Source organism: Meleagris gallopavo, unplaced genomic scaffold (genome assembly GCF_000146605.3).
Source record: "Meleagris gallopavo isolate NT-WF06-2002-E0010 breed Aviagen turkey brand Nicholas breeding stock unplaced genomic scaffold, Turkey_5.1 ChrUn_random_7180001957487, whole genome shotgun sequence".
Lineage (NCBI taxonomy): Eukaryota > Metazoa > Chordata > Aves > Galliformes > Phasianidae > Meleagris > Meleagris gallopavo.
The window spans coordinates 2,662-17,685 of record NW_011217667.1 but is presented as its reverse complement, the minus strand read 5'-3'; the positions used below and the strand labels follow the sequence as shown (position 1 = coordinate 17,685).

The following is a 15,024-nucleotide window of genomic DNA, read 5'->3' as shown; positions in this document are numbered from 1 at the left end:
GTGTACTGTAATGACTTCTTGTCCCTTAGCCTAATTTGCTAGTGATTTTAAGTAGTTCAATACAAAATTACACTGAATCATGTATGAAAGATGTGAAAATGTTCAAGTACTTCTATCAATTCAGCTCTGCTCTTTATGTTGCTGATTAACTGAGATTTGAATTAAAAGTATTTTGAAATTGTAGTTGGGCATGGATTATGAGATGTTCATTCCTATGTTGCGGTTGAAATATTTCTTAAAACTTGAACCGATGCCACTTAAGAGTGTAAGAACTGCTGACATAATTAGTGTCCTCCTAAATAATGTAAAACAAATCACATTTCTGTTGCTGTGACTGCTTAGTGAAGAGAAGGCTCAGGGGAAATATCTGCAAAGTGTATGAACTTATGAAGAGAAGGTGCAAAGACGACAGAGCCAAGCTCTTTTCAGCAGTTCCTGGCAACAGGAGAAGTACTAATATGCACAAAATGAAACACAGGAGGTTCCCTTCAAACAGCAGAAAACACTTTTTCACTGTGCATGTGATCAAGCACTGGCAAATATTGCGCAGAGAGGTTGTGGAGTCTCCTTCCTTGCAGATATGCAAAAGTCATCTGGGAATAGTCCTGGGCAAGTGATGCTAGAAAAAATCCTGCTTCACCAGTAGGGTGGACTACAAGACTTCCAGAAGCCCCTTCCACCAAGCTCACCCTGGGAGTGATTCTAAAAAAAAAAAACCTACAGTTATTAATCAGCCTTCTGTCCCTGGGTGCTGCAGCCTTAGCCATGTGAAAGAACACTCTGAACTTTTGTGTTTCTCCTAACTGGCTCGGTATCTGTGAAGTAATCCTAATTCTGTTTTTTCTTTCTCATACAATGTTTGATATAATTATGATATTATCGTATTAGTAATGTAGTTAATATTGAAAAGTAAACTTTGCTTTCCTTAGTTTTGAGTAGAAAGTCATTAGAGAGTTATGAATAAAGAGAAGTTGTTCTTTTGCCTTTATTTAGTGCTTGTTAATGCTTAATTTCATAAATATTGTACTTCAAATCCTATGAAGATTCAACAACTTTGATTACTTTTCAGAATTATTCTGATTTTTAGAAAATGAGCTCACGTTTCCTCAGTTTAGCCAACAGCTTAGCTCAACGCGTTTTGCATTTAATTTTATACTTAAGCACAGTATTCAAATTTGAATAAGCAGCTCAATAAAGAATACACGACATAGATGTTTACGCACGACATTTTGGATTTGGAAGTATTACGCTACAGTTTCTGGTAACCACGAACCTAGTAAATGCTGTTATGTGTTAGTAAAGATAAAAATAATTGGTTGTATTACTCTTAGGACACTAATTATTTAGTCCTCATTATTCTAAAAATATTTTACTTTTGATTACTGTATTTGTCAAGATGGCAAATCTTTCCAGAGCACTATTAAGTTACAAATCTAAACCTAGTCAAAATTGAAAACACAAATTTAGGTCATTCTGGTACACCAAAATGAAACATTAAGTTCCTAAAACGTCTCAGAACTCACAGAAAGTTTTTAAATTTAAACATCAACTTTTTGAACAACTCTTCAGAGTTAAAGACTTTTTCAAAATTTATCATTTCTGAATCACACACAACTTTCACCTAAAAACACAACTAACTGTTTTTACTTCTCAAGAAATACAAATCCGATGTCAATGATAAGTTTTCTTAACTGCTCTATTTAAATGTACTACTAACCTGTTCTAGGGTTTCTATTTCGCTGTCTTTAGCTTGCAAAATTTCTAATATCTTTCTGTCCTTGACTTCAGCTTTCTGCTTTTCTCTAGAAACAAACAAACAAAAAAAAAAGAAGACACTTTATTAGTCACAATTTACAGTTAATCATTTAAATTTTTCATGTCTTGATAATGAATGTTATTTTAAAACACAGAAAATTGAATTATTTGAAGCTGACAGGCCTTGCAGAGTTAATCAGGGAGCATATGGCAAGTGACAGCAAATTACATCTGTAAACAGCTAACACAACTTTCTTCAGAAAGAAACTGAAGCAGTAGGTATTAGGAACACATTTTAAAATAGCTAAACTTAGCTATCTCATTCCTCCCAAAATGCACTAGGTATTTTTGCCTACAGATTGAACAAAATGTTATTCCTTCCTTGGCAACACACTGACATTAAACTGTTCAGATTCGTGAAATCCTTCTCTGAACCAGACAGCATTTCTCCATCTAAAACAAACCTTTAGCACTTCATGGATGATGGTATTATCATTTACAATCTTACACATGGGTAGAATCTATAATTTGACTAGGACAAAAAAGGGAAGGCTGAGAAGATTGGTTAATGGGAATGAGCAGAGCAATGTGGTTTATAAGTACAAGGGTACAATCACGATCATGGTATTTCATAAAAAATCATTTGATGAGTTATTAATGCTGTGTAGAACTACCTCATCTCATTGTGATCCTTTTTCTTTACTATTTTAAATGCTGTGGTTACTGGCTACACTTCTAGGAAAAGTTATGGTGAGATAGTAGGGATACACAGATGTTCCTTAACACAAGACATCTCTGACAAAACATCTGAGAAATGTACTGTTCTTTAAAAATAGCTAAATCCAGGCATCCCAATCACCACAGATGACAGATAAGCAGAAATTCATTCAGATTATGGAAATCTTTCAGAGGCAGAAGGGATCTGATCAAAAGTGGATAACACTATCCAGCTGTGTGCAGAAGAGCAACAGAACTTTGACACACTGCAACTGAAGAAACAGGATTTTGTATCACGGAAAATTAAAGATAGTACACATATGGTCATTTCTTTTTCTTCTCTATTATGTGTATTCTACTTGAATCAGTGACTTCAAAGGCTAAAGTATACTGTCCCAACAGGCTCTTTAGTACCATGTACTTTTAAACAATTTCTATAGCTAGACTGATCTTGAGTAAAAAAAGAAGTAAGTAAAAATGGTACAGAATTCACTGCATGGTTTTTGGGGACTGAGATCTCAAGGCCTCATAGTGCAAATAGTGAAATACAAGGGCAATTCTGAAAGTAATGCCTTTTATTTTGTTATGTTGTCCCACAACTTCTGAGGCAGATGTGGGTGGTCAAACAGTATAGATTGAACCTTCCCACCAGTATTCCATTATAATTGTTGCAGAGGGCAGCAGAGGGGCAGTCTGAAAAAATGGTATCTGACATGGAAGTGCGTATGAAAGCAAAGGTGTAGAATTGAATTCCTCTACGCAGATAAAAAATTACAACCATTGGCATCCACTGACACTTGTTAAGCATTTGTGGAAATGGATGCGTGCACAGTGAGGCAGTGGGTGGTGCATTACAGGAGCGGAAACAGCGTTGTGAAAGACCAGCCATGTTCTGGACAACCACGGCACACTACAAAAGAAGAGAGTCTCGAGGAGCTAATCCACCCAAAAAGATACACTGCAATCAGGGAACTGGGTACAGAGCTGAATGTCAGCTTTAATGCATTGGAAACAATAGTAGCAGTGTTGGAATATCACAAAGTTTGTATCAGGCAAGGCCCAGAAATGCTCAACAGAAACAGAAAGAGCACTATATGCAAGTTACATGGACCTATTGTACTAACACAAAGCTGAAGGTGACAGTTTCCTGGATTGCATTATTACCAGTGTTGAGATATGGTGTCACCACTACAAACCAGCATCAAAATGGGAGTCCACAGAGTGGTGACATCTGAATTCCCCATGAAATGAAAAGCTCAAGATGCAGCTCCCTGTGTGCAAAGTAATGTACACTGTCTTCCAGCAATTGTAAAGTGGTGATTCTTCTGGACTTCCTGGAACCTGGACAAGCCATCAACTCTCATCACATAGCAACACTGACTAAGTTGAAGGCTCAAACTTTTAGATTCAGGCCAAAAAAGAAGACAACCTTTCTCTTGCAGCATGATAACACCAGACCTCATATTAGTTTGAAGACCATGGAGCACACTGGCAGTCTTGGCTGGACTATCCTACCACATCAATCATATAGTCCAGATTTGGCACCTTCTGACTTCCATCTGTTCAGGCCAATGACAGATAGACTGCACTGGCAATATTTTCCTAGCAACGACACCATCACAGAAGCTGTGAAACAGAGGATGACTTTTGGTGGTGCAGACCTTTATGAGAGTGGCATGCAGGCTCCTCATCACCACTGGCAAAAACACTTAGCCAACGGTGGTAACTATGTTGAAAAACAGTGTTTTGTAGTTGAGAATTTGTACAAGCAAATCATGTTACTTCGCTCTTTGTATCAGTTGTAGTTTCCATAGAAATAAAGCATTACTTCCAGAGATACAGATAGCTTTTAATTGTTTCTCTTTGAACCCTACTAAAACTGTACAAAGTTGCCTGCAGTTACAGAAATGCATCCTATTAGGAAGTCTAGCTCATTTATCTCTAAAGTTACATTGTGATGTCTTTTGAAGAAAAAACTAGGGACAAAGACACCGGAGGAAAAACAATGAAATATGTAAGTCTCAAAGATATACAGCACACAATTAAACTGACCTGCCTTGCTAGTAATGATTCACTATTTGCACTGATTTTGAGTGAGATTGAGTTCATTTTTTTTCTTAGCAGCTCATATGGCACTGTTTGGGTATGTTTTATTTTGTTTGCTTGTTTAGCAGTTCCACTGTAGTGCTTACAGAGTCAAGGCCTCTTGTGTTTCTCACACTGTCACACCAGCAAGGAGGCTGGACATGAAAAAGGATCAGGGAGGGGGCACAACCAAGAAAGCTGATTGAAACTGACCCAAGGAATATCCCATTCCATACGACGTCATGCCCAGGAATAAGAGCTGGAGGACAGAAAAAGACATGCAGAGTTACAGTGTTTGTCTTCCCAAGTAAGCATCACAAGTGATGAAGACCTAATTCCCAGGAAATGACTATCTACCCGCCAGTGGTCAATGAATTCTTCATTGTTCTTTCCTTGCCTACAATTTTTGTTTTACCCATTAAACTTTATCTCAACCCATGAGTTTTCTCACTTTACTCTTCTGATTCTCTTGCTGCAGGAGAGTGAGAAAGTGGTCGTGCGAGACTCAGCTACCCACCAGGGCTGAACCACAACACTAAAATTCAAGAACTCAACTTCTCAATGAGGTTTTAAAAAACAAAAGGGATTTCTGAAAAGTTTATAATCCTTTACAGACCATTATCTGCAAAATCGCTTTAAAAATTAGGTGTAAATAAGTAAAATCTCAAATATTTGGAGCTTGTGTGCTATTGAAACAGGTCTGTTGCTTATGACAGTTACTATAAACTATCCTGCAACTTTAATGAACCAGAAGTCTGCTCCAGCCTAAAATCCTCATCGCTTTCTCATAATGAGCTTCTTTGCTCTGTGGTCCCCAATGGCTAGCAGCTTTTTTTTTTTTTTTTTCCTAAAGAGTAGTTGCAGTACACAAAATCCAAATATTTTGGGAGATAGGTTCTCTCTTCTAAAGGCACCACACTCTTTAATGAAGTGATTAACCGATATAAATCTAACTAAATTGTAGATTTAGTTGTTAACTACAACTGGATAAGTTAGAATATTGTCTTATCTTAAGTTCTTAACTCACATAAAATCATTTTGCTTGATCCAAAACTTTAAAAGCTTTAGGAAACAAAAAAAGAAGGCCTCTAGTATAAAGTACTTGGAACAGTAACAACATAGTTAGCAAACAGAATACAGCCATAAACCCCCAACACCACTGAATAATACTGCCTCTTGCCTTCAAAAGTATCTCGACTTCAGTTGCTGACTGAAACATCAGATGCACTGTTCCAACACTGAGTTACTCCCCTCCCCATTTTACTTCAGCTGTTTCTATTTTGCATTTTTAAATTAAACCATTGCTCTTACTACTCTCGTGCCGTCTGCCACCTACAATCTGCCACTGCCTTCTCAACTATTCTAACCACCACCCTCTCTCAGAAAGTTGGCTTTTTATAAAACTAAGCCAAATTAAACACAAATACTGGCTAACTAATTAACCTCTTATCTCAGCCACGCAATCATCACTTCAAAATGTATTAAACCTGTTTTCTAATGGATTAATTGATCCAAAACACTGAGGGGTCAAGACAAATTTCTCAAGGCAAACCTCAAAAGAATTCCACAGGTGTATTTTCATTTTAAGGAGAGAAGGGGAAGAAAGTGAATAAACAAGACAAGAGCAAAGCAGAAGAACAAACTTATCTTGAGATCTGAAAAACAATACACGTAGCTAATTCAGATGTTTTATCACTAGTGAAGAATTTATAGAGTCCTGTAAATTTAGGATAAGCCCTTATCAAATAGGTTTATGGGAATAAAGTATTGAACCACAGAGAAAGGAATAAAAAAAAGTGCCTAGGAAAAAAATGTGCCTACATTTGTAAACACACACAAATGACTTAGTTCTTCAAGGAATATTTCTAATTAAACTCAGTACTTTCTCTATCTAGTTGATGCTCAAACAGCCCTTTCAACAAAGCTATCAAGGAACAATGTATGTAAATACAGATCCATCATCATCATCATCATCATCATCATCATAATCAATGGGAAAAGCCTAACGTAAATTTATGGCATTTTTTGGCTAAAAGGGGTGGGGCTTTTTTTCAGGCTCTCAAGATGATGAGATATGTAATGCCTCACAAAATAGCTGCACTAGTTATCACACACAGCTCTAAAAATAATGATTTTAAGAATATAAGAACACAATGGATGCCTTCAGAACACTAAAGCTTAAATTGAAATCTCCTAAGGAACTTTACCAGGAGCTCCTCCTGGTGGCACAAAATAATTTCCAGTGTTCATTACAGTACAGTCCCCCATAGACCCTCAAGGTAATATGACTGAAACTCACGTATCATACTTCTATTTGCTTTTGTGCATTAAAATTATATTAGACAAGAAATGAAATAATACCCTCCTACTTTTTAGAAATATGCATAAAAATCATCAACTGACTTTATTAATTGAGCTGTTATGTATTTCCAACATATTAAAAAAGGTCCATTGCAATATGGGGAAAAAAATCAGGCACTGTCAAGAAGCTGATGATGATCAATGACTGAGACAAACTCCTGTTTAGCTAATTAGAACCACTGATGAGCAATAATGATGTGAGCTAAGAATATTTCCAGACTTCTCTAGGATGAAAAATGGAATGAAGAGAGGCTGTCAATTTGTACAAGTTTTAAGCTCCAATCAGTTTTCCCATGAGTACTACCTATTTTAAATGTTTAACACAGCTGTATTTAGCTACATAGACTATCTAGATTCAGTTTTCCACAAAAATGAAGAAACTGAAGAAATACTGTTTAACATTTTTCCTATTATGATTTTTTCCTGTGTTACATGATACATTACACAACAGGACAGGATAACATTTTTGAGGTTTGGACCATTATTAATGACTTGTCAAAAATGAAACATTACACTCCAAGGAAACAGTTATGAATGAGGTGTGAAAACAGAATAAGGAGCACAAAAAATGCCAAGGTTTTCAAAACTAAAAAGTTTGGAGAAGTTCACAAGACATCTCGCTTCCTAAAATCTTCAATGAAAGTATTCTGGGAAGAGAGGCATCTTCAATGCTAACACAGATCTTAATCAACCAATCAATCATGTGTCTAGAAAAAAAAAGATGTATATATAATTGAGCCATTTTTACATCAACTTAATGAAAATAATTCTAACTAATAAAAAATTGGAGTTACTGTTCACAAGTTTCATGTAGTATCTCCATTTGGTTTTATAAATAGTAGGATTTTAAAAAATCTAACACAATCTAAAGATTTTGCCATACAATCTAAAAAACTTAAACTTACTCTGCAAACTTTGAGATCCATGATAGAAGAACAACAAATGTTATATCTTAACACTGTACATATTTTATCTATAACTAAAAGTAAAAAAAAAAAAAAAAATCTGGAAATATTCCTATTTTTAAAAGTTATAATGAACTGGTTTGATGCACCATTCAATGTAATTATTATTTCTCCTTGTCTTTACATTTCCATTAGCATACTTGTGAAAGTGCATGTATTCAATATTATTATTAAATAGAAAATGAATGGCCCATGTGCAAGGCAAAGGCACACATCACACACTGTCAATGTTATTGTGAATATGGCACCAATACTGTAATTTGCTGTGTACAGTCACAGCCCTCTGGCTGCAGAATTAGTGGTTAGAAGAAACAGAGCCTACACCTCAAACTTTCAACTAAAAACGTTAGTGTATTGGTACACCGATTGAGATAAGAAAACAGAATTAAATAATTTTTATTTAATATACTGTTTAATCTCACCTAGACCTTAGAAGCTGTGTTTGTTACCAGTTTTATGTTATATCATACATATCAAAATGAAAAAACATCATTAAAGACATGTAATTTCTTGCATTTCTAAATTAATTCACTAGATGATTTATCAGTGTTTCGTATTTTAAGCAATACGCATAGAATACTAGGGCAGAAAAGAAAATAAAGTGACATTTTTCCCTAATAATTTTGCAAACATTTTTCATCTAAAATACACAACCCTCTTACAGTGTTTAAAATATCAGCACTTCAGAACAGACTGCTTTAACATCTGCACATCACCAGGGTTTCCCCCAAGGATTTTTAAATGATGCCTGCCTGTGCTGAATAAAGTGCTAACTTGCACCTTGCATTTCAAACTGTGTCCTGAGCAGCCATCCAGTTGGTACAACACCAGCTGAATTCCCACAGGCTGCTGTTCAATCAGGCTTGACTGCAATTATCATGTCAATATTTTGTGCTCCGATATGCAGATATGCACACATGCAAGCTGCATAATACTTTCTTCTCCATGGAATGTTGACTTATGTTCAATGTTCTGAGAATTTTTAATGAAATAGGATATTAAACTTTCATCAACTGTAGACAATCACAATTATTTGACCTTAGATAGAAAGGTTGTACCCTTATGCTCTATTATTCCATCCACTTTATTGAGTGATAATAACTAGGGAGTCCACTTTCCTTTAAACTCAATGACAAAACAGTAACAATTTTCAAGAACATGTTAGAACTTCTTTATTTTCTAGTTCTGTCATTCTGTTGCCTACTGTGCACGGGTAAAAAAAAAAAAAAAGGCTTAAGAAAATTTCTGAAAGTTGTTTACCATCCCTTCAAAAGATACAAGTTACCTTTTGAAAATTATTTTTCAATTAATATCAGCAATCTATGTTTACTCATACATACAAAGCATTGACACCCTTCTGCATAAAAGTACTTATTTCCTGTTCATATATGCATCTTCAACCAGTGAGGAATCTGTACCAACCTTATTTTTCATGTTTCTTCAATATTCTGCTATCCACAGAACACAGCAAAATGTAGAATAAGTTCCTTTGATAACCCTTCCAAAAATTTCTATGGATATTTCTGATCACTAGTTCTTCAGCCCTGTTTTCTTCTGTTTCTATACCTTTAGAAAGACATGACATTCCAGCAAGAACAATGAAATTCTATCCATTACTGGAATAATAATGTTAGGCTGCCATAATGATATCAAACATTATATTCATTCCCACTCTTCAATGAAGTCTTGCAAGATAGCACACTAGGAATAGGTGTAGAAAAACATAGCCAAAGCAATGATATCACCTAGTAATAGTAATACAATCTCCATCAACATGTACCAAATTTTGTATCACTGCCACAGTCTGACTCCACCTTTCAGGAGAAAGGCAGTCAGATGTCCCAGAGGAAAACCAGAATCAACTGACCTATCAAGATTTCATGTAACATGAAAGTCTTACTGAGGTCTCTGAAAGTTTACCACAGTGTTTTAAACCATTTGATACTCTTATCTGATCTTCAACTCTGAGTTTATATATGTATTTACCTGTAAAGGGTACTGTTAAGCAACCTTTTTAAAAAAAATTCATCATCAAAAAAGTGAATATTTCAAAAAGCAGTGAGCCAGAAATAGCGTGCTCTTTACATAATACCGAGATCAATAGTATTTAAAGTAGCTGGAAAGTATACTAACGTGAGATGTACTTTTACAATGGCTTGTTTGAGAATACCTGGAGGCTTTTACATATCCCAAAGGCATTTCTCATTTGCACAGTAAAGATAATTTTTTGTTTATATCTGAATATTAAAATGGGAATATAGTTACAGTTATCCAGCAAGAACTGCAAAGACTGCTGAAAAGCAGAATATCATTGGTGTATTGTAAGAATTGACAGCACATGAATAAAAAGGCACCAGTTACATTTTTACAGTTTTAGGGTAGGTGAACTTCTATTTTAGGATCATGAAAGCACTTCAAGATAGCACACAAATAATGGAAACCTACTGTTAATTCCCTCCTATATCTCCCAAATTATGCCTTCTAAATTTTTTTTGTTTATTTCAGAAAAGGATAATATAAGAAATAGTTTAATGTTACAAATATAAATTAATGTTACTAATAAAATTCGCTTGACTGTGCAGCTAGTACTGCCAACACGTAGGCTGCCCCAAAAGTAAAGCCTCCTGTTTAATTGCATGGAAACTACAACAAATAGAAGGAGCACCACAACGCTATTTGATAGAACAAATTTTCAGCTACAAAACACAATCTGTCAACATAATCACCACAAACTATGCATTTTCATCACCTGTGAACAAGAGCTTGCAAGCCACACTGGTAACAGTCTGCACCAGCAGAGGTGACCCACTACCTCTGTCACCACTGCTGAAAAGCATCACATACCACCTCATATCCACTGTGCTCCATAAATGCTCAGCAAGCATCAATGAATGCCACTGAGTGCCATTTTTCCTGCATGGAGGAATTCAGTTCCACAACTTCACTCCACATGCACTTCCATGTCAGACATTGTTTTAGACTGCCCCTCTCTGCCATCTGTCACATAGCAACAAGATGTAAGAATATCGGTGGGAAGGCTCAGCCTCTACTGCCAAACCACCAACATCTACCTCTGGTGTCATGGGCCAACATAATAAAAGAGAAGGCACTACTTTTGGAACAGTCCGCATACATTATTTTTTTCCTTCTTCATTACACACCTGTGGTGTAGAAGATTTTAAGTTAACACTCTGTCCTTTCACTCATAAGAGTTCTTTCTCTTGTTACTGTAATCTCCTGAAGGAAGTCTGGCTGCTGATTTCACTAACTTGAAGAATGAAATCCATGCAACAATACTGATGGATTAATTAAATGTGATCTAAGAAACAGAAAGACTACACTTTCTTAGAGTATGATTATTTTCAGTAGATAGGGGACTCAGTCATCAAGAACAGCTGCTTCAGAGCCATCCTGGCCTGAACCAGAGCAACCAATCTCAAGGTACAATGAGGCTGCAGGGATTTCTTTTGTCTGGGAAATAACAAGAAAGGAGAGCAACCCTACAGCAAGGGCAGCTCTCACGCAAGAGGCTGACGTGGTGTGGGCATTGCCAGGCAAATTGAGACCATACCCACATCCCTCAAAGAAGCTCACGGATGAGTTGCTACCAACCAAGCACAAGGCATGAGCATCACAAGTGGCAGCAGCTCTCACAGCAGGATGCTGAGGTTTTCCACCAGCTGCAGAAGTGAGGGGCACTGATTCCACCTGACTCTTGAGGCAGAAGCACTCAACACCAAGCTAAGGCTGCAGCTTTAGCAGGGTGGTATGCACCACCTACCCAGGTCACGACTAATGCCTCCATCCATACAGAGCTACTGAAGGAAGAAGCATCTGTGCAGACGGTAGTCTGTGGGAAGTGCCTGGACCTTGCTCCTGGAGTAGAGGAGAGTGGCAAACTCACCTGCATAAGATGCCTCTGCCAAGGCGGAGGATCTCCCATGACAGATGACTGAGCTGCAGGGAGGGCAGCAATGGGGAAAGACAGCTGGATTCACATACAACCCGCATTAAATCCACAGCCCAGGGCCAAACAGCCCCAAACTTCCCCACCTGCACATCCAGTCAGAGGCGAAGAAAACAGTGATGAGAAATGGCAAACTGCTACGACAAAGACTAAGAGGGAAAGGCCTGCCTCAAAGCCTGAGGTGTCTCTGTAGAACCCCTCTACGGTTCTGCAGACTAAGAAGGAAAAAAAAACTGCAACAGGTAAATCATCAGAACTGAATAAAGCAGCCAGACATGCTCCCCATTGCATAACAGCTACCATTCTATGATTCTGATCTCAGACAGTCTATAAGAAGCTGGCACTGAAAGCTTTTTGGTGATTGAATTTTCAACAGACAGAACACACTGAAAAATGAAGTTATGCAAACATTTGCAGTATTCACAGTACAAACCCAAGCAGAGGCAGTAAAAGTTCTAAATCCATTTCATTCTGTTTTTATCCACTTCAAAAATCATTTAAGTCAACGATAGATGGAAATCAAGTTGGAAAACATTAACAAAAGGATCAGTCTTGTTCCTAATACAGATGAGTTAAACAAGAGTTGAGCTGGTTTTTGTTTTTGTTGTCGTTTTTGTTTTTATCAGATATAATCACAGAATCACATGCAGATTATCTTGAGTTGGAAGGGATCCAGAAGTATCACTGAGTCCAAACCCTCATGTTATACTTAACATCTTAACTTATGTGGTACACAGAAAAGGCTTTGAGCTGAGAGATCTGCTTTAGAAATCATTTTGCTTATAATCATTACTTAATAATCCCAACACTCTCCCCTTTAAAACCACTTATCTTTACTAAATTAACAAAGTCAGAAAGCTAAAATTTCCTGACCAAACATTGTGCTGATTATAAATTACCCAGATATTTAATCAACATTTCTGAACTGAGATGAACTGTCATGATACCACAACTGTACATTCTGCTATAAGGCATGGAAGAAAACAAGTTTTTCCTGAAGGAAGAGGATGAAGTTCATGAAACAGAAGAGTGTGAAAATCTTCAGAAAAGACTATGGAAAGCTATAACTGAAAAAGTTAACAGAATATGCCAGGCTGTAATTTGGTTGAGCAGAAGATTCACAAGTAAAGTGAATTTAGATTCATTAAAAATTTGTTCCAATGAAGCAGTTAAGCCATTTTGAGGTGAAAGAGAAGAAGCTACATCAACCAGAAAAACAAACGAACAAACAAAAAAAAACATGATATTGCTCCATCTGTCACATCAAAGTAAATCCAAAGTTCAAGTCAACATTTATGATACTCCTGTATACTGAATAGGTTCTATACAGACCTATTCCAAGATTCTTTTTGGTAAAGATATCACCTAAAAAGATGTTGGGGAACTAATTTCTTTCTTCTTAAATCCATAACTTTGAGAGGAGAATTATACAATATAGATGTATAGCTTTGAGTTTCTGTGATGTGTTCTGAAGTGGCAGTATTGTTCTGAAAGAAGAGAGGATATAAGCAAAAACCTTAATAAGAACATGTTGTCACACCTTCTTATTTTATGTAGAAGTTGGTGATTGGTACCAGTCAGCAACTTTTACATAAAAAGTTCAAAGTATCTATACAGGGCATGTTACTTCTTACTCTCATATGAAATAGACTATTATAGAAAAGATTATTGCAGCAGTCTAGTTTTGTTATCTCGTGGTAGGCTAAGCTACAAGTTAAAAGGCTACCACAGACGTTTTCCACCCTAGTAAAAACATTCAGCATAATACACTCAGAATCAATTTTTGTGATAATTTAAAGTAAAGGTTAATAACAAAACATATTCCTAGACATGAAGATAAAAAATTATGGAAGGAAGCCTTGAATTTTATAAAGTATGCAGAGGCACAAATAATTCACTACATTTAACACTGTTTAAATACATCCCAGTATCTCTATGCTTTACTTTTCCTAATATCCTACTTTGTTTTAGATGGAATACAAAACAAAAATGTTATTAAGCCTGAAAATCTTCTTCTAGCTTATTAAGCTTTATTTCAATGAGCTAAAATATTCCATACTTTTCATCTGTCTATAAAATACTATAAAATTTGTTAAGGAAAACAAATGTTTTGTCTTCTGATATCTGGAGAAAGAACAGTAAAACTACTACCTCAACAACATATAATCAAATTTCGTCCTAAAACAAATTGGTTACAATAAGGTTTTTAACATGATAACAAACAGTAAATCTGTCCCTAAATCATCTTAAATACACTTAAATAATTTCCCAAATCAAAATACACATGCAATGCAAAAGTAGTATGTAAGAACTATCCTAATAACTGAGCTATTTCTCGTCTGCAGATAAATGTCCCAGCACAAAAAGGAAACTAGCAACATGTTCTAAGTACATTTGAAACAGTTCAATAATAGGTATGCATATATATATAGTATGTGTAACACTTTTTAAATCATGCACTTTTTCTCAATTAAAAACATGAATGTAGTATCAGCAGTTTTATTTGTTTTTAAAAAATGTTAAATGTTTAAACTCACCTTTCCACAGCTAAACTGATAGCTTGTGTAAGGTCTGGATTTGACACTTGGAGACGTTTCCAAAGAGACCACACAAATTCTTTGTCAGCCTTAAAAAGAAGAAAAAAAGACAAAAATAGAATAAGTACATACTATCTCTCTCATAACCAAAAAGACAACTTGAGAACATACAGAAGACAAATATTTAAAAAAACCTCTCTATTATAGTAAGAATTACCTGTCTTGAGACCAAAAACATACTAAGCAGTTCTTGAATAAACAGTTTTAACAATGTAGAATTTTTTTTGAACAATCAACTATAAAAGAGTGTGCAATGTGACATACAGCAGCAAAAAATAACATTATTCAATCAAAACTGCCTTTTGTTGTATCAACTTCAAGAACATCTAGTAGACATGTCTGTCCTACTATCAATATACGCTGAGTTTACAACATACTTCATAGTTGTAAATACATACTACATAGTTACTTCATACCTCATACATAGAATACATACTTCAACATTAAAGTCTGTTATGCATAACTCCTAGATATTTTTTCAAAGCAGACAGTATAAGTCTAACAAATCTTCTAACTTGCATCATATAAAAGCTTCAGAAAAGATTCTTAAATAAGAGGGAGAAAAAAATGCTTTAAA

General features: G+C 35.8%; 1 protein-coding gene across 1 annotated transcript in view; it reads right to left on the bottom strand.

The window, feature by feature from the left end:
* The window catches only part of LOC100538965 (centlein-like), a gene marked incomplete at both ends in the record, with an annotated part of 36,157 nt that extends 21,681 nt beyond the window's left edge, over positions 1–14,476 (bottom strand). The window contains 2 exons of the mRNA XM_031557777.1: positions 1,718–1,802; positions 14,388–14,476. Coding sequence (XP_031413637.1) covers positions 1,718–1,802; positions 14,388–14,476 — 174 coding nt within the window. The remainder of the gene's footprint in view (positions 1–1,717; positions 1,803–14,387) is intronic.
* Positions 14,477–15,024: the final 548 nt, after the last annotated feature.